General features: G+C 32.4%; 2 protein-coding genes across 3 annotated transcripts; both read left to right on the top strand.

Annotated features, from left to right (window-relative positions):
* The first annotated feature begins 3,876 nt into the window (after positions 1 to 3,876).
* On the top strand, positions 3,877 to 10,390 carry LOC138317549 (phospholipid scramblase 1-like). 2 transcript variants are annotated; one of them, XM_069259301.1, is made up of 8 exons: positions 3,877 to 3,901; positions 4,770 to 4,955; positions 5,210 to 5,293; positions 6,066 to 6,267; positions 6,684 to 6,795; positions 7,219 to 7,324; positions 8,100 to 8,221; positions 8,308 to 10,390. In XM_069259301.1, the coding sequence occupies exons 2-7, from the start codon at positions 4,805 to 4,807 to the stop codon at positions 8,201 to 8,203; spliced, it is 759 nt and encodes a 252-aa protein (XP_069115402.1). In that variant the 5' UTR covers positions 3,877 to 3,901; positions 4,770 to 4,804; the 3' UTR covers positions 8,204 to 8,221; positions 8,308 to 10,390. The 2 variants fall into 2 exon arrangements, with proteins under 2 accessions (XP_069115402.1, XP_069115400.1); XM_069259299.1 differs by having other exon boundaries at positions 8,100 to 10,390.
* Positions 10,391 to 14,823: 4,433 nt separating this feature from the next.
* LOC138317548 (brain-specific homeobox protein homolog) lies at positions 14,824 to 21,138 on the top strand. Its single transcript, XM_069259298.1, has 3 exons — positions 14,824 to 15,429; positions 16,950 to 17,248; positions 20,961 to 21,138. The coding sequence occupies exons 1-3, from the start codon at positions 15,162 to 15,164 to the stop codon at positions 21,135 to 21,137; spliced, it is 744 nt and encodes a 247-aa protein (XP_069115399.1). The 5' UTR covers positions 14,824 to 15,161; the 3' UTR covers position 21,138.
* The last annotated feature ends 173 nt before the right edge of the window (positions 21,139 to 21,311 follow it).

Raw genomic sequence — 21,311 nt, 5'->3', positions numbered from 1 at the left:
ACATGTTTAATTAAATTGAAAAAAAATGAATACAATGCAGATCATGGCAGAATTACGAATAATCGATATTGTCCTGAAGAGTGTATGATGATACGTATATCTGGCAAGAGAATTGCTCCCCCCCTCACCCCCCCCCCCCCCCCGCTTAGTTGCGACAGCTAGGTAACCTTTGAAACACCTGTCAAATCACCGAATGTGTCAGCTGAATTAACATCCGGAGAAATGTGTACACATCACCAGATACCAATTACGAGCACACTAATACCCGTTGACCCCAAACTTATATATGACCTTTTCCTATTTAAAGACTACTTTTACTTTTTTTTTGTTATATAAAATTATATGGATACCTACTCATTGTAATGAACCTTTTAAAGCTAAGAAGAGATATTGGTCTGTAATTAGACACAATGTTGGGGTCATTAGCTTTTTCCATGCGTCAGGATATACACCAGACGAAAGGGAATAATTAAATATAATAGACAGAGGCAATTTATTGATTGATTGTATATGTTGCGTACTTCCGTCGTTAAATAGGCTGTTGTCCACCTGAAATATTGTCATTTTTTATATAGGTTTTAGCATTAACTATATTGAACATTCCTTCCATTTCTTCTTGACTTGGGTAAGTATAGCAGTATTTTGGAATAAATCTATTTCTTAAAAACATCACTGATTCGTGTTTGCATTTAAAAAGATAATGAAATTCGTCGCCAATATCCGATTTACATAAATCACACTTTCTTTCATTACGCAGAATACCAAGTCATCTTCCTGATTCTATCAGTAGGTTAATATTAGCGGTTCTAAATTTACACATAATTTTTCTATCATTTTCATTAAGTTCTAATAAACACTTTTCTATGCAAACTGAACCCAGCTCTGGATAAATTATATTTAACATATGACAACCATTTAAAAGACATAGACCAGTTTCATGTAAAGTATACATTAATCTATAATGTTACTTGGTAATTTATTTGAAGTTATAAGGTTATGCCAAAAAGTAATCATTCTACATTTTTTTTCAATATCAATCGGGTATCTTCCCAGCTCGCCATATACCATAATTTTTTTTTCTACAACATTTGTATTTTCAAATCCCTATACTTCTGATGAGTATATAATATATTTTAAGTTGAAGATCAACAGGCAGAGATATAGTCGAATTAGCAAACACTGATTTATTCAGCAGTCCTTTTTCCTTGCTTTAAAAAAGCTACCATTGAAATTTAAAAAAAAAATATGCCTAGCCTAGATATGTATATCCTTCTAATAGATCTAATTCTGTATTGCTTAACGTAAACTGGTGCTGATTTAGCTTTTGGAAATATTACAACTTTTGTTCTAATTTCGTTTTTTCGTTTTATCAACCGCAGTCAGGTATGATTGACAGGTACACGACCCTAGGCCCCTCCCCTTCAAACCTATCATTGGCTAGCGGAGACTAATTACAGGTGTCAGTCATTGAAAATAAATCAAGTGATTGACAAGGCGGAGCTTCTCATTGGTTACTTGATCTTTGGCAAGGTTTCAAGTTTTTTATTTACCAATGCAATACAGCACATAGGTTTAACATATACATAAATACATAGTACAATGATCATTGTTATATTATCAAGATGGCGGAGGATAATTCCGGTATACTTATATGCAAAGTAAATTAAACAAATTGACAAATATATGGGTATGATATATACAACTGCAGATTAATGAGAATTTTCCTTTTTTCTTTTGCCCGGATCGAATATTTCCCCAGACATGAACTAACCTATTTCTAAAATAAATTGCACATGTATGTGAAATGTGTAAAATGAGGCTTTAATTCGAAAAGATATGACTTGAATATGTTCAATACTGAAGATAGAGACATTTTCATTTTCGCCTGTGGGATATTGAAGAAAAAAGGAGAACTGCAGAGCCTGGTAACATTCTTACTTAAAAGAAAGGCTAAAAGTTCTACATTAGTTTTTGCAAATACGCCATTACCCTTACTGCAAACACAACGTTTCTTCAAAATTACTTCTACATGCTGGTTACATATAACTATCAGTTTTAAATAATGAACATTTCTAGCGATATTTTGGAACAAACGCGATTTTAGCATTTATTAAATATTATAATTAGAAAGTGGTGTTATAGAGTTATTTATTTTGATGTGTTTGGGGGATACAAAATTTGTTTTCTAGCTGGACTTTTACTTTCATCTAATAAAAATAAAATAATGAAGATTTGATCTCAGCATTTTGATCTAATTTCAGTAGTATTGATTTGTTAATTTGTTTCAGTATTGGGTATTTATAGATGCATTTGGCATAAAAAAAACCTTAAAATTAGAAATAAGGCCAAATCTTCATTTGACAATATCAATTATCGAAACGTGTTAAATTAGTTTGTATTTAAAAGTATTATTGGGTTTTTATATGTTGGTTCAGTCGGTATAGGGTGTTATTTGACATTTAAAAATTGCAATAAAATTACAACAATTAGGCAAAATATCATTCAAAATACGGGGAAGGGGGGGGGGGAAATAGACAAAAAGAGTGTTAATAACATTAGTTTATATGTAGTATTTGGTATTTAGTCGTTATGTATTAGGTAATTTTCGGGCGAGATATTTGGCTTTAAAACTCACATTTTTACACAAAAATCATTTTATGGGACAGACTATATTTTAATTTAACATTCATAAATGGATTATGTCATAAAAGAATGTTTTATTAGTGATTTACATATAGTATTGGGTACAGTATTGGGTATTTAGTCGTTTTGTTAGCTAGTATTGGGTAATTTCCGGTCGATATTTTGCTTCAAAACTCACATTTTCTCACAAACTTCATTTTATAAGACAAATTTTATTTAAATTTAACATAAGTAAATATAGATTATGTCATAAACGCGTGGTTAATAAGTTATTTACATGTAGTATTGGGTATTTAGTCGTTTCGTTGGCCAGTATTGAGCGATATTTGGCTTTAAAGACACATTTTTACACAAAAACTGATTTTATAAGACAAACTTTATATTAATTGAACATAGATAAACAAAATATGTCATAAAAGAATGGTTAATAAGTTATTTACATATAGTATTGGGTAGTATTGGGTATTTCGTCGTTTCGTTAGCTAGTATTGGGTAATTTCTGGCCGATATTAGGCCTTAAAACTCACATTTTTACACAAAACTCATTTTTATAAGACAAAATTCTATTTTAATTTAACATAATTAAATAGATTATGTTATAAAAGAATGTTTAATTAGTGATTTACATGTAGTATTGGGTAGTATTGGGTAATTAGTCGTTTCGTTGGCCAGTATTAGGCGATATTTGGCTTTAAAACACACATTTTTACACAAAACTCATTTTATAAGACAAATTTTATTTTAATTTAACATAGACAAAAAGAAAATGTCATAAAAGAATGGTTAGTAAGTTATTTACACATAGTATTGGGTAGTATTGGGTATTTCGACGTTTCGTTAGCTGGTATTGGGTAATTTCCGGCCGATATGTGGCCTCAAAACTCACATTTTTACACAAAACTCATTTTATAAGACAAATTTTATTTAAATTTAATATAAATAAATAGATTATGTCATAAAAGGATGTTTAATTAGTGATTTACATATAGTATTGGGTAGTATTGGGTATTTAGTCGTTTCGTTGGCCAGTATTGGGCGATATTTGGCTTTAACACACTCATTTTTACACAAAACTCATTTTTAAATGCAAAATATAGTTTAATTGAATGGTATTGATTATATAAAGTCCCAAAACAATGGTTTATTAGCTATTTACAGGTAGTATTGGGTAGTATTGGGTAGTATTGGGTGGTATTGGGTAGTATTGGGTAGTATTGGGTATTTAGCCGCGCCGCCTACATGTATCTACACCACGCACGTAAATATCATTTTGTAAAACCTAGTCAGCCTATGTCATTTTCATTTCAGCAAATTCTCAATTTAAAATAAACATGATCAAACATTTTTATCAAAAAATAATGTATGGTTAAGTCATCGATATTGATAAACTTCTGACAGCTGTACTCTAATGGGCAATAGACACGACGCATTGATCAAAAGTGTGTCTTCGTGCTATCCTCTAACATTGTTGGAGAATAGAAAATATACAAGCCAGACGTCGAAGGTCTGATCGCATGTATTTTGATATATTAGGACACAACACTGTACCCAAAGGGCCATGTAAAGTCTTTATATATGAAAAAAATAGCCAGAAATCTTTATATGTATACATGGCCCTGTGCTGTACCCAACTACAGTTACCCACATCTGGTTAACGTTGGGTACAGTGACACAAAAAATCTAGGCCTATATGAATATTATCTGATTACGGCAGGTGAGTATGTAGAACAAATGTATGTAGAATGATTTTCCCATGCCATCTACATATATATCATCCAGCTATTTTTATTTTTTATTTTTGGGGCAAACTGTACGGATTCAAAATAGCTACTGAGCAGCTACAATATTATCTTTGATTTTAAAAAGGATAAATATGAGATGTGCACCCCACTACATGATACTTACATGTAATCATGTATACATGTATCTTATACTGCTTTAATTTATGCAATAGAGTCTGATATCCTTGTTGATCGTGTGGTAAATAATAAGTCACTTGCCTAGCTTTCACCTAGCCGGCCAGGGTTTGATTCACGGCACGGACATGAAAAGGTCAAGGGTAACCTACACCTTAGAGCCTAATCAACCAATTGCAACCAACCAACATTTTATTTTCTCTTTGACAGATCTAGATGAATCTGGTAGCTGTAGATAGCTTGTTATGGAGACAGTAATAGGACAGCCCAACAAGGAGACACCAACAGGTCAAAAGCTGGAACAGGAAAATGTTAGGGAGGAATATCCACAAGGCTTGAGGGAGCTTATCCATGCTAAACAAGTCATAATCAGACAATGCTTAGATGTAGCTGAAGGTACACTATATAATACATACATAAATGTACATGTGTAGTAATGAAGATGGGAGGGGCATTTACAGGGGGAGAAGTGCTAATTGTAATGAATATACGGTAATACCATCATGTAACTTTAATAATTCAGAACTAAAGCTTGAAAAGAAAAATAAGATAATGAATCAGTATACATATATAGCTATTTTATGTGCCAATTAATATTATCTACATATTGTAACTATGCATGGAATCCTAATAGTATATCTCTTTTTCAGCTGTTCTTTGTTGGCAGCGACCATGCAGATATAGTCTGTATACATCAGTGGAGGATGAAGACCATTTCCTTTATGCTCAGGAAAGTAAGTGTTTGTAAATAAACAATTCAACTTAGGTAATATTTTGTATTCTGTCCTGTTTAAAGTAGTTTGTATAATGTGGTCCTCAATTCTTTCAGACAGAAAATAGATTGATTGATTTTTTGTTTGTCTCAAAACATACTGTGAGATGATTTATTTGTACATATATATGTATGTTTAATGAAATGTACATTATATATAATATTTAGATATATAGTTAAAATATTTTAGCCCTTTGAACTGTTGGTCTTTTTCATATTGAATTGATAAAAAGTCTGTTTGAAATTTTTCAAATTAATTACTATGAATATTAAAGACAAGTCATAACAATTGAAAAATCAAAAGGAACCTCCTATCACATTTAAATATTTCAAAATGTTGACTTTGTGGTATTGCTACAAATAAGGCTAGTTATACTGTTATTGATTTACAGAAAAGTATGGTTACTCAGTAATAAATGAAGAGAAATTTAAATAAGCTGGACAAAAAAGGAAATAACAATTCAAACCTTCCCTATTTTGCCTTGTATGTAAATTAAGGAGTATAGTTTTTATCATATTTTATCATCATCTTCATACTCCTCGATTCCCCACAGAATGTGCGTGGTGTTTGAAAGTCACATGTAACAAAATTAAATTGTCAAAAAATCAGTAAGACATTCAAATGTGCATATCTGTTAGTTTTGTGATCATGATATTAAATTAATAGGTTATCTCCCCTCAACTTATTTTACATTAAACTTAAATAAAGTTATTCATCACTTTTTATGTAACAGTTTCAGAGTGTTACCTCCGCCAGTGTTTAGGAGCTGTACGAGGATTTGTGATGAAGTTTAGTAATGGGGAGATGCAGGATGTGATGAAATTGCAGCGCCCCCTACGATGTCCTTGCGGGATTTGTTGGTGGTGGTGCTGTTGTGTTCAGGAACTCTCTATAGAAAGTCCTCCGGGAAATTCTATTGGACGTATTGTTGAGGAGTAAGTTCGTCTGTATATATATACTTTTGTTACAGGGCATATACCGGTATATCCTGTATGCCTTGCCATAAAGGTGAATTGGACATCAGTAATAAAGTTACACATGTTTATGTGCATATGATGTTTTGCTGAATGGCGTCTTACAGACACTTCTTGTTATGCGTTTTTGGCTTAAATGATGAATGTAAATTGTTTTTGGTAACCTTTGAATAAATATAGTATATGGTATCAATATCACTAACATATAGCATCTTCATTTTTATTCTCGATTATACATATACATTAATCAAAGTGAGATTTATAGGTATAATTTGATTCCATGATGCATGTATTTACGGTATATGTATTGTGATCAAGTGTATAAGCCCATTGGAAGCCATGGCCCTCAGAATCAGAAGATTTGTATCCCTTTTCAGTCGGATGTGCTGCTGTCCTAGATATAATATCCTAGATGATGGTGATAATGTTGTGTTTAATGTCGAGTTTTCCTGCTGCCTATGTAAACTGTGTGCGGATGTGTCTATAAAGGTAAGTGTCTGACAAAAAAATGTGAAAAATCAACATGATTTATAAGCAGTTTTTTAAAAGTATAATCAGACAAGAATTTAGCTTATGATTTATTCACTAAACTCAAGATAGTTCTTTAAGTTTGGTAAGCTTTATCTGAGTATTGTACAATCCTGATACTTATTACATACTGTACAAATGTATATTATGTTTGTACAAAACTAAAATGTTCCATGTAGCATTTTCCTGCCTTATGACGTCTTATCCAGATCTTTCTGGATGTATGACAAAACATTTTTCAAACATAACATTGTGTGTAATGTTGTCCTCAGAAGTTTCTCAAAATGACACTTCTAATATTATTGGATAAACTGGATTCTTGTCTATTTCCAGCATAATTATATTGCATTTCCTTCTTAATTAATTTGTTGTATTTTCTAACAGGTATATGGTGGTCGCCATGGAGATGAGGCTGTGGCTGAAATAACTAAAGCTTGCGGTGGTAACAGTAAAGACTGCTGGGGGACAGAAAATAACTATACTCTCCACTGTAAGTTTGAATTAGACAAGTCACCAGTGATGTAATAGTTCCCTAAATTAAATAGAGGATGATTTGTGTAAACTACTGCTTCTTACAGAAAAGATCTAGGTGGAATTCTAGTCAATTAGATTTATATGTGCCAATATTTTCATAGTTGAGATCCAAGAAGAGCTTTTAATTCATATTTAATTTTATTTACCACCAAAAATTACCAACATTTTAAAGATAGCAATACTTAAAATGCATATATTTTAATTTTTCAAGTACAAATAAGAGCTTAAAGGACTTAAGTAGTACTGCCAAAATTCATAATCTACTACAGTGCAATGAAATGAGTACATATGATCAAACCATGAGGCCAAGTTGTGGTCTACAAAGTCATTTCACATTTTAACAGTGTTGGTAATTGAAAATTGATTTCTGTAGGTATATTTCCATCTTATTAATTAAGGCATAAAAAAGAGAAATTTACTGTGCTTAAATTGATCTGTGTTATAATTAATGTTTATATGTCAACATACATAAATGTACATGTTTGTCTGTCCATTGGAATGATTTCCACATCTTAATTCAACAAACCTGGTAGTTTTCAATATATTACTCAAGAAATATTTATTGTCAAAATATCGCTCAGTTATGGCAAATATAACTTTAAATCCCTAGAAAAGCAAACATCACTATAGCCATGCAGGTCCGGTCCATGTGAAATGCATGTTGATTATTTTGTTAAGGTAAATTTTATATTTTTAACTGAGGTATGACCATTTTATGTCTCTTTTTACAGATTTGTCGCCAGATCTCCATGTTCAGGATAAAATATTATTACTGGGTGCTAGCTTCCTCATTGACTACAATTTCTTTGAACGTCAACAAAGATCATGTTGCTGACAAAAGAATTTTGAAAGCAATAGAAACCCTGACCATGTTGATACGGTGAAACCAAACTCAGCTGCTCAATACTAAACTAATTCTAACATGGTACAATGTACACTGTGCAATCCAAATCCATAGGAAAAGTTTACATACCTGCATTAGTTTTTTAAATTTAGATATTTTTGTTTAGATGTTTGTTATTGGTTTATTTATGATTACCGTCATACTCAATACTGGAGGGCTACTATCACTGACGTTATATCCACCCCTGGGCTAATCTCACAGTAAAATTGAAGGCAACAGAAAACAGATAATTTGTTCCTTTTATTTTCATCAAAAGAATTGAATAACGGTACACTGTGGTTGACTTTATGTGTGACTTTGAAGTCAGGCGTCACTCTCTTTAAATATTCAAAGGAAGTCTCTGCAGGCCTGTGGGTGTTTCTTTGTTTGTTTTTTTTCTGCTGAACTGCCTCAAGTTTTACTATTAGATAGTCTAGGGGAGTAGATATTGTCAGTGATTGTAATTCCTGGAGTATCAAGGATGGATTACCATATAACTTGTTAAAACCTGCCCATCTTTTATCCATATTTCTGAGTAGTCTAGCTGGCTCAATTGTATGGCATTTTCCTTCTTAATCAATTTATAGTTTTAAAAACCTATGTTCCCTGAAAACCTGGCTATGCTGACTAAATATGCTGTCCTTGTGATATCCAGTTTAGAAAAATTTACTCTAATTTTTTTTCTCTCTTTTTATGAGATACTGCTAGAAGATATGTGACCATTTGGTGACACATAGATTATTGTGGAACATTTAACTAGATGGATTACAAAGTGTTATTTATGTAAACCTGTATACACTGTACTCCCAATCATTATTTGTTTAAGGAATGCTACCCACTGCTTTAATAGTCTGTAGAAAATAGTTATGTAATTTAACTACGACCTAGATTCAAATAATGACAAAAAAATTGGAGTCTTTGCTTAATTAGGTCTATCATAGTTACTTCCCTTTGTTTCACTCTATCAGTTTTGAAGGGAGTGAAGCAAAGGGAAGTTACTCCGATAAATCCAGAATGAGTCAACCAATATTGATATTGCTAGTAGTGCCTGTGACTGGTTAGATTAAACTTAAGTAGCTTTAGAGTAAATACTCTCTTCTGATCCTAGTGTCTAGCGTGAAATACCACAAATGCCTTTGCAATATTTATACTACTAAATATTTCACTTTAACAAGCAATCTGTGATAGATCTGTACTTTTGTTTTATATACATTTATTCTAAATATTATTTTGTAATTTATCGTTTTTAGTATTCTGAAGAGTTGATATTCTTGATTTATCAATGTTAGGCCTAAAATGTTAAAACTGTTCGTCCACAGGATCATGTCTATTCCTATATAGTACATAATAATATTATTTCATTTCAAAATATTTTGCTGGATCGGGCAGCAGGCATAGCCTATATATACCCTCTCCACATGATTGCATGCATGTATTACAAAATGTATATATACAATTTAGAAACATATTACATCTTTTAAAGCATATTTGCATTTGACTAGATCTGTAACATGATATTAAATCATTTTTTTGGATTAACACAAATCATACATATTACTGAAACACTAAAAAATAGTTATTTACAGATAGAAGATATTACCTATAGCGATGAATAACATGCAATATATTATAGTGAGGGTTGATGGACTTGAATATTTTTATAACTATAAGTGATATTTGAGTAAATGATCCTTTCCTGTTACAGTATAATAATTGATAATAAATCATGAGCATACAGCTCTGTATTCTTTATAACTCTATGTCTGTGTCATTTAATACACATGAAGATATAGACTTTGGTATTTGATAAATGTCTTTAATAAATGTATGTACTGACATTGACGTAAAGAAATCATGTACTTCATATATGTGTATGTGTGATTTTTCACATGGAGGTAATGGTCTTTGTTTCTTATGCTTGTCTTTTATATGGATATACATATATAGGAACTTTTAAATAATATTGAATGTTTGTTGTTCACGTGGATATATTGACCTTGACATTGATTAGCTAATTTCTACATTGGGACCATGGAATAATATTGGAATTATATAGTAATATATATTAATGTTCAATTTGTTGCCTTTAGGTTATAAGCATAAAATTTAAAGTCACTTCCATCAGCTTGAATAAATCAATCTCTAGAAAAACAAAGTAACATGTTGTTTCTTATTACATGACTATTTTTGCATTGCTCTGTTTAAGACGTATAAGATATATTTACTCGGACTTATTTACCAATATACATGTAGTTATATTTTTTTTTTAAATAAATCTAAATATCAAATCAAATATTTTGTTTTATTTCCACTGCTTCTTATATTACATCGCACAGAAATTACACTTACTTCTCTCTAATGTAATATCAAGTTAAATGTCATTATATAATCAATGTATACATGTATTGTTTCAAAACATCTTCAAAGCTAAATAACATAAATATACTGTTGTTGGATTCATCTCTTGCCACACACAGAGCTTCTGTGTTACTTACGATAGTACATATAACAGCAACCTTTGGAATATCGATGATGCTTTACTTACAATGTACAGGTAGCTGATTCAAGACAAATCACTTACAATTTTTCTGAAGACTGACTCCATAGACTTATCCAAAACGTCCGAATGTTGTAAGATCCCCAATGGAGCTAATTTAAGTGAAAAGAGGACATGTCAATTTTTTATTTTAATCAGATCGGATAATCAGATATCTAAATATTCCTGGCTTGTTACCGTTTCCGAAAGTAGGCAACATGCATTTTGCAAGTCATGGAGCAAATGCTGGGTAATGTTGTGAATAGGTACCGACATTCCAACAATAATTAAATCATTGTCAGTAAAACACACTTTTACAGATCTGAAAAGGACATCGCTCAGACAATGTCCCGATGCAAAGTCCACAACTACGACAGAAATATTAGCACTGGGACATGACCGGACACTTGATATCGATGTACCTCGCGATTGGCTGGATTGACCCTCACTGTCATTCCATGATTCAACTAAACTGATGAGGTTTACTCGATTTATTACAGATGAGTAATTAGAAAATCGGTTAAAACCGCATACTCCGTATTTTTCAGGGCCCGTAAAACAAATAATGACAAAATATGGTGTAATAGCCCTAAAAACTTAACTTTCCTCAAATAACAAGTCTATACAGTTCTGAGATCCAAAGATAAGATATTCAAAAAGATATGGATATTTATTCGTGTTGAAACAATGTGGATGCAATGTTATTTCCCTGCTGAATCCCTTCCACAGCAACTTATCCCGTAACAGTTCAAACAATCCAGGAAACCGGACCAAATTTTACAATGAGGCAGTCTAAAACCCAAATAAGCAGTGAAAATCAGAATTCCAGGAATATATTTTAGTTCGTGCCTTTGTAAAGAAATAAATGTTTCAAAACACAAGTATTGTACAATATCCAACAACAATGATGATAAACTAGAGTGATATTTTCAAAATAGTCTATACATTACACAATGTTCGACTGCATATTTTTACTCATTTATCCTTCCTTCTCACAGAGAAACATTTTGATTGTGCTTGGACTCGCCAAAAAACCATGAAATTCCAGTGACCCTTAAAACTTCTAAAAATAGACACTCTGGTGGGTCCATATTTTATATACAGATAAATGGTACCTAATCCTCTATTTCTCAGATACTTGACGTGTTGTTTCTCTCTCCCTTTTTTAAAACTCTCACCATAAGGCAGTCTCTCTCAGATACCTGACGTGTTGTTTCTCTCTCCCTTTTTTAAAACTCTCACCATAAGGCAGTCTCTCTCAGATACCTGACGTGTTGTTTCTCTCTCCCTTTTTTTAAAACTCCCACCATAAGGCAGTCTCTCTCTGACTCATTCCACACCTTTATATTCATTATCTCCTATCATATTTCATGTTCTCACTCGTCAGCTCACCGCCGACTAGTCACTCATATCACAACAAACAAAACAAGAACGCCCAATTGCTGGTAGGTGTATTCTATGAAAAGTAACCTACATGTAGGTCGTTTTCGTTTATTCGAAACAACCGGTTCGGCCGTTGGTTAAAGTCATTATTTCAAGTATAAATCTTGAGGGACCTGCAGTTTTTGATACAGGTCTGTGAGGGCTTTGTCAAGGCTCGTCTGAAAACAATATAAAATCACCAGGTCCATCTTTAATTCATAAACGAACAACTAGGTCCAATCAGTCAAACCCCATAACCGAAAACGGCCCTAGGGACCTCCGACCCACCAACGAAGCAAACATACAAATGCAGATGTAGATGCAGTATTAGTAGGCCTACACTTGCATATCATACGGGAAGGCCAATCAGGGTTAAGGTAAGCTTTGATTACACCTTGGTACAATATGTACCTGTGTTTGAAAGAAGAAAGAAACATACCCCAAGAATTGAACTTCATTATATATAGCAACTAAAATCGATCTTTATAAATATTGATTATTTTTGATACATATATCTTCGCATCTCTGTCCAAAATTAACGTTTAACCATAATTGAACTGAACACCTTGAAGTAAGTTTAGTACATTCATAAATCAACTTGAACTTCTATCGTCACTTACAAAGTAGAATTTGGGTTTTTTTCGTTTTAGATTATTTCTCTGTGTAAAGGCAATCCCGGTAACTCTGATTTCTTTCTGTTATACCTGTATACCCCTGTGATACGATAGTGATTACTACTACTAACCCTTGTAATTATCGTCGACAGTGGATTAAACATATCCGTGATAATTTGGTTTGTTACAGTGACGTATGATAATATTTCCATGTGCTTATACTGCATTTGGTGTATGGATTGCGTCCATATTTTTTTCAATTAAATTAGAATAAATGTACAGTCGGTACCATAGCGTATTCCTGCCGATTTCCTGCCGAACCCAGCAATTTAATACAATGACATTATAATTTGCGATGCAGGAAAAATAATTATTTCTCATAGATTTTGTGTATACATGTACATGTAAACATACTCTGATTCAGTTTGAACATATATGGTAGTTTCACGCCAGGCACGCTTTCGTTGTGCCAGTTTGGAATGATTCAAAATGTACATGACGTGTTGCATGTAATGTATGAAATAAAAGATATGTCAGAAAGAGTTAATTTCCGATTCCCGGGCAATAAAGGTCCTCTCTCCCTCCTCTCTACTCTCTATTTACACAAACACATATGGCATCGCGTAAGTAAAACACAGTAGAATTATTTATTTAAGGATAATGCGTACTGATTGGGTTAATTAGTGCAGACCGATTCCGATAACGAAGCATTTGATTGGACGCTGCGATGTTTTACAAACATAAATATTACTTTCGCCTGTGCAACTTTTGCCTTGACCTCGACTGAAGATTCTAAACATTAGAGTGTGTTAATGATATTTTTATACAAACAGACACCACTTCTGGCGGATAATACCCCCGAACACCCACTTTGTGAATCAACACGAGATGTGAATTTGTTTTCATAAAGAGGGGAGTGTTTTAATCGTTTGTTTGAGTAGTGTGTAGTAGTTTGGTGTATATTCATAGTTGTGATTCTCGACCGACTAACATGAAGAATTTTCGTTCAAAAATATCACTAGATCGGGAAATTTATACACGGCAACAATTATTGATTTATTACTACTACTAACCCTTGTAATTATCGTCGACAGTGGATTAAACATATCCGTGATAATTTGGTTTGTTACAGTGACGTATGATAATATTTCCATGTGCTTATACTGCATTTGGTGTATGGATTGCGTCCATATTTTTTTCAATTAAATTAGAATAAATGTACAGTCGGTACCATAGCGTATTCCTGCCGATTTCCTGCCGAACCCAGCAATTCAATACAATGACATTATAATTTGCGATGCAGGAAAAATAATTATTTCTCATAGATTTTGTGTATACATGTACATGTAAACATACTCTGATTCAGTTTGAACATATATGGTAGTTTCACGCCAGGCACGCTTTCGTTGTGCCAGTTTGGAATGATTCAAAATGTACATGACGTGTTGCATGTAATGTATGAAATAAAAGATATGTCAGAAAGAGTTAATTTCCGATTCCCGGGCAATAAAGGTCCTCTCTCCCTCCTCTCTACTCTCTATTTACACAAACACATATGGCACCGCGTAAGTAAAACACAGTAGAATTATTTATTTAAGGATAATGCGTACTGATTGGGTAATTAGTGCAGACCGATTCCGATAACGAAGCATTTGATTGGACGCTGCGATGTTTTACAAACATAAATATTACTTTCGCCAGTGCAACTTTTGCCTTGACCTCGACTGAAGATTCTAAACATTAGAGTGTGTTAATGATATTTTTATACAAACAGACACCACTTCTGGCGGATAATACCCCCGAACACCCACTTCGTGAATCAACACGAGATGTGAATTTGTTTTCATAAAGAGGGGAGTGTTTTAATCGTTTGTTTGAGTAGTGTGTAGTAGTTTGGTGTTTATTCATAGTTGTGATTTTCGACCGACTAACATGAAGAATTTTCGTTCAAAAATATCACTAGATCGGGAAATTTATACATGGCAACAATTATTGATGGGGAATTTCATACATGGCAACACTTATTGATGGGGATGTCATTTGGGCCATGATAGTTGCAACAAAGTATCGGATTTTCTGTGAATATATTCTGATACAATATATGTGAAAGAAATTCAGTTTGGATGATTTTTAGAACCATTAGCAAATAACTGGTATGCACAACCTAAACCATAATTTAGTTAGAATACGGAGGTCCTAAAGAAGAATTCAGGACAAAACAAAGAAAGCTTTGCCGCATTAATTTAAGCTGTTTAATTCTTCCCAATTAACTATAGATGCAAAACAAAGAGGCAGTCATAAAACAATAAAGACTACTACCTACGTAAGGAATTACAACATGTCTGAACAGCTACATCCTAAACCAAGGTATCCGTCCTCGTCTTCATCGTTTTTAATCCGGGATATTTTGAGGTCCGAATCAGCGACCCCGAATCCGACATCGTCAAGCTTAAGGCAATTCTCTTTGGGAATGGGCCAGACTCCTGTGGACGCTTCGCAGTGCTTCCATCCTCATTCCTATACGACTGGTACCGATAGACCAGTAACAGCGCCGAATTTAGGATTTATTCCATTTGAGGCTAGTTTTTACACATCAATGCAAAGAGGTAAATATGCATATATGTTTATAAATCTACTCTAATTATTTTATGATTATCTTTATCGATTAAGGTATTTATGAACAATCAAATGAATATCAGCTTCCTTATTCATTAAAAACATATTTTATCCGTAAGAAATATACATACAAAGCGATGCAATGCAAAAGTACAGTCAGTGTATAACATATGTATGAACATTTTGATAAACTTGTTTTATCATGTTTACGTTTGTTTAAGTCCAGAAGCCAAATGGGCTGTTGTTCTAAACCTCTTTCGATGGTATTTAAGAAGCCTCAGCATCTTTTGGTTTTCTTCTTTCTAATGATCAATTTTGAGCATTTACGTTTAAGTATTGCTCTCTACAAACATTTTATTTTGAGCAATTTCTTTCGTTTGCATATGCTATAAACTTTGTAGTACACTATAATATTACAATGTTTAAGGAACCTGCAATATACTTAATGAACTATAAATTATCTTTTTGCATTATTTGCTAAATTTGGTATATGTTGTAATGCAAACTTTATAATTTAATCATACAATCCAACCAAAATAGAGAAAATAAAATAAAACTTCGATTGAGTGCGGCACGTCATACCATATCTCTATTTAAATCATGGTCACACTCGCCCAATTTAGGTATAGACGCAGAAAAAGAACTTCAGATTTACAGCGCTTTCATATAATCTGTCGGATATGTATGGTGAACAACCCATTGCAATCTCAAATTCTAAGCGAAACCCATTTCCAAAGTTTCTGCACATATGTGTAAACGTAAATACATACTGATATAATTTAGAAAAGTTTCGAGTTATATTAGCAGTGTTTGTCACTTTAACATACAAATCAGTAAATTATCATGTATATATACACAATTATATGGCATGTCTGAGAGGGCCAACTTACGAGTATAATTGTGATGCTAGTAATATCTATCTACTAACTTTTGACTGTATCAGATTGGATATAACTGATAACCACCATATGATGTAAAGTTTTTTTTTATGAAATAGTGAATGTTCATTAAATTCATACATTAAAAATATAATAATCACAATATTATTTTCTTGTAGACTCGAAATAATGGTAGGTTCTTATATGAGATTAGCTACTGTTTCTATTAACCTCACAACATTTTGATTTTATACAAATATATAAATATACATAGTGATACCACATGTATACGACGCACAAATGCGATATGAATTCCCCGAGCAAAGGACACAGATATTACGTGGAATGGTATATTTCAATTCTACCAACCACTTAAAAATACTTATCATTGTACCAAACAAACATCCACATGATGTATGAAGCCGAACCGTGTTAATTGTTTATTTCTGTAAATCAAAAACCGTAAAAATGAACCCTGCAAGTCCATATCCTTTTAAAATGTATGGCCATTGCAATTGCTTAGTATCCATGATCATGTTTTATAAGCAGCGATTATATGATGTAATACGTTTCGTTTAAACGTTTATGAGTACTTCCAATGCAACTACTGTTATACATTTTTTCTTCGACAGATAACAACTTTGATGACAAGATATGTCTGAAGGATATTATGGCAGTGCATATGCCATTTCCGGTTTACATGAGGTCAAGGCTAACCTTAAATGAAGAAGGTATGATCAGGCCAAAGAAGAAGTGTAGACGAACAAGAACAGTATTTACTGAACATCAGCTGATTGGTTTGGAAAAATGTTTCGAGGGACAGAAATATCTGTCTTCTCCTGAAATGCTTGATCTGGCCGATAGTCTCGGACTTACACAAGTCCAAGTCAAAACCTGGTACCAGAACCGACGGATGAAGTGGAAGAAACAGGTAAGGAATACGGACAGTAATTTTGTTTATACAGTAACTTACGATTTTATATAATTCTTGCACACATTTTGTAAGTCAAAATAATGTGCTAAACTAATATGATTTAAAAATCTATAGTATTTTATTATTTAAATACTTTCCCTAAAATGCATTTTCGATACAATGTACTCTGTCGTAAATCTTACGTTTGATGTCATACCATGTTAAGTTGTCCTCGTTATCTTCTTGAATATGTCATCGACGGTAACTAGCTCACCTGTCCTTTTTCAATGGTATTACGTGCTTGTTGTTACACGTGTAATGTAAAATTAATGATTAGTTAGACGTTTGAAGATAGAACAGCGATAAATCACAATTCACGAGCACCCCCTCTTCATTGAAAAAAAAACTCCAAACATCTGTTCCAAAATATTTCAACAAAATAAAAAGAAAAGAAGTACGTTTCAGCTCGAAATTCAACGATCAATATTTGGTGTATACATTTTGTATATGAAACTAGGTTGCAAAATCAGATTCTTTTATCGCGATTATGACATAGCGAAATGTTTACTTGCAAATCGCGAACTTTAACACTTTACAGTGTATGATAGGTGGATACGTAGGTCAGAGTTTAAAAAAACCCGCTTTTTACATCCACTGAAAGCCAATGTATGGATTGATTACAACCCATGTCGATATGAAAAATTCCATTTTAAGCAGAAAGCAACAAAACTTTGATAAAACAGTGTGAATGATGATCGCATGTTTAACGTTTACTGGACATGTACATAATGTTTAATGTATAAATCATTAAAATGAGATGATCCCCGAAATACGCATACTACCTTTGGCAACTTTCCATCTTTAGTTTTAATCAACTCATATCAATATAAGCGTTGTGCTTAGCATAATCTAGGACCGAAGGAATGAATGTTTTTGAATTGACATTGCTTAAAGTTGTATGGTCTATGACTTTTTGTATTTTTGGCTTAGAAAAAGTATTTAAAGTGTTCTACATATTATCTCCGCCTCTTTAACTTTTAAACTTTCGATATTTGCCGAATTTTGTAAAGTTCGTATTCGCAAGGTTATTAAACAAATAAAATGAAATTTTTATTAGCGTGTACACGTTTAAAATAGCTCGGAAGTATCCGAACTGGTCCGATATATTGCGATCTGTACGGGTAATGCCGATATTTACCACGTGATACGGCTCGGGAGGTTCCAATCTATACGGGTATCGCCGATGTAGATCACGTGATGCAACTCGGTTTTCCGATATTACCCGAAAGTTTGAAACATGGCGTTGACTATGGCGGTCCTTTAAAAACGTGTGATGTTTCACTCGATATTTACCGCTATGTCAATAGTATATTGGGGCTTTCATGGATCTGAACCATCATATAGGCATCCCTTTTTACACATTGTATGTTTTATGAGAGTTTGTGATGGTGAAAATTACAAGAAATACAACTTAAACATTGCATGTGCTCGTTTAAAATTATTTGTACCTTAATTAAAGATGCTCCACCGCTGACAAATGGTATTTTTTCACTATCAAAAACAGCAGCAGACGATTTAATATTTTTCTTCAGTTACAAAAGTTACTTACTTTACACGATTACCATCGTTGAAAAGTTTGAACTTCTAATTTTACTTCAAGTTTAAAATATCGAAAATAATTAATTGCATCCCGAAAAAAATCCGTTGCAGTATATCCTATATGGAATGATATACTGATTGCGCATGCACCAAAGGCAAAATAAATTATTTTATATTACATTTTGTGTTAACTAGACATATATATACACGATTAAACACCAATTATTTTTCAAATTATGAATATCATTTATGCTCTGTCGGTGGTGGAGCATCTTTAAATGAACAAACATTTTGTGATGTTATTTTTCCTTCGATAATCTATTTGAAAACATAAGGTTTCATGAATTTGAGCTGTGAAAATCATTCACATGGACAGGCAAACACACATGAGGACTTATAACCGTTACTTAAAACACCGGCATTATGCATTGTAAATTGTTGATTTTAAGCCTACATGTATGTATGTTCAGACGGAAGCATACCTGCAAAAATCAGTTCATAATTACTAATAACACTGCTAAAATGTAACATGAAATTGTAGATCAAAATTTTGCTTCATGGTCTGACTGTATGTACTCATTTTACTGCACTATATATGTTAATATATTTATAATGATGTTTGGCGGTACTGCCAACTTGTAATTTAATTAAAACATATGCATTGTGGTATGAGTATACTGTAGTGTCCTCTTGCTTGTAATACATTGGACGTTATAACTGCTGTAAGTCATACCAACAGACATCTGTACATCCAACCCCGTAACACTTCCACTGACAACAGACAGACTAGTGTCTCACTGACGGTCTGTTCAGCGTCAAACAAAAAAAATACATCTCCCACATAATACAGTTAGAGTTCAATCGGTCTCCTCAATCGGTCTCCCCGTGAACGATAACAGAGGCTTCATCACAGAAGCATATGGAACGCCATAGCTGTCTCATATGGTTCAAAGATACTATATGAATTTGTGTTCTCATTATATTGTATGGTTTTATCATTATATGATTTGATCTTATCAATATATGGTATAATTTTATCTATATTTGATTTGATTTGACCAATATATCATTTGCTTTATCACTATTTTATTTTCATTTGTCATGGTATTATTGTCTTTTATCATTATATCAATCGATGTTATCACTATTTGATTTTTTTACACATATATTTGATTTACATCTACTATTGTTTTATTTGGTGCTATTATTGTATTATTTTCATTTATCGTTATATTATTTGATTTAATTTTTATTTTATTTGATTTCATTTTTATTTTATTTTATTTCATCTTTATTTGAAGTATAACCATATAATGGAAAAGTATAATCATATAATGGAAAAGTATAACCATATAATGGAAAAGTATAACCATACAATGGAAAAATATAACCATATAATGGAAAAATATAACAATATAAAGTATCTATGGAATAAAAAAATGATGTTTGGGAATAATGTAAAGTAGAATCATACAATGGTAAAATCAAATTAAATAAAGATGAAATCAAATCAAATAAAGATGAAATCAAATAATACAACGATAAATGAAAATAATACCATGATAACACCAAATAAAACAATGATAGATGTAAACCATATAAATATGTCACCAAATCAAATAATGGTGAAATCGATTGATATAATGATACAAGAAAATAATACCATGACAAATGAAAACAAAACAATAGTAAAAACAAATGATACATTGATCATATCAAATCAAATATAGATAAAATGATACCATATATTGATAAGATCAAATCATATAATGATAAAACCATATAATATAACGAAAACACAAATTCATATAGTATATTTGAATCATACGAGACAGCTATGGCGTTCCATAGAAGCAGACGCTCCATTCTACGCCACGTATAAACATTGTCAAGAGTCACTGTCCAAAAAGATAAAAACATTTATGAAACCATTGGTCAAAAAGATAAATATGAAGTCATTGATTTTACTATGTGGTATCTTTTTTATCCTCGATGTTATGCACTTACTTTATCAATGACCCGCGGTCACACTACAATGTATAAAATAATAGATATAATAAAATCATTTTAATTAATGCAATGTCATGAACTTGTTGTCGCATTCCTTCTTTGATCCTTCTTCGCGTTTTAGGTCATGGACAGAGGCTGGGAAGAATCATCAAAGAAGAGCAAGGATAGAACAAGGAGAGATAATTCAGAAAAGGAATATCTTCAAAAATGTCGCACACACGAAGACATAGCTGATTCTCTAACAATGAGAATTTGCTTTGAAAACGGTAATTGCCGAACGGGATTGGCTTTATCATAAAGTAGCTCATAACCTTTATATATATAAATGTGAATATAACAAATTTTATTGATTAAAGACATTTCTTGGAAATTCAATGTATTTTGCAATCTTTGTGCTATCTCCGTTTTTTAAACGCTTGTATGGCGTAAGCTTAATTTTCATTTTTATATTCGATCAAGGTTAGATCGCAAA

Source organism: Argopecten irradians, chromosome 3, assembly GCF_041381155.1.
Source record: "Argopecten irradians isolate NY chromosome 3, Ai_NY, whole genome shotgun sequence".
NCBI lineage: Eukaryota > Metazoa > Mollusca > Bivalvia > Pectinida > Pectinidae > Argopecten > Argopecten irradians.
The sequence above is the reverse complement of the archived record's forward strand: the minus strand, read 5'-3'. Positions and strand labels throughout refer to the sequence as shown.

Coding starts and splice junctions, on each gene's coding strand:
- LOC138317549 (XM_069259301.1), top strand. CDS start 4,805: ATGGAGACAGTAATAGGACAGCCCAACAAGGAGACACCAACAGGTCAA. Junction 4,956..5,209: donor ATGCTTAGATGTAGCTGAAG/GTACACTATATA, acceptor TCTCTTTTTCAG/CTGTTCTTTGTTGGCAGCGA. Junction 5,294..6,065: donor TTTCCTTTATGCTCAGGAAA/GTAAGTGTTTGT, acceptor TTTATGTAACAG/TTTCAGAGTGTTACCTCCGC.
- LOC138317548 (XM_069259298.1), top strand. CDS start 15,162: ATGTCTGAACAGCTACATCCTAAACCAAGGTATCCGTCCTCGTCTTCA. Junction 15,430..16,949: donor TTACACATCAATGCAAAGAG/GTAAATATGCAT, acceptor TTTCTTCGACAG/ATAACAACTTTGATGACAAG. Junction 17,249..20,960: donor GGATGAAGTGGAAGAAACAG/GTAAGGAATACG, acceptor TTCGCGTTTTAG/GTCATGGACAGAGGCTGGGA.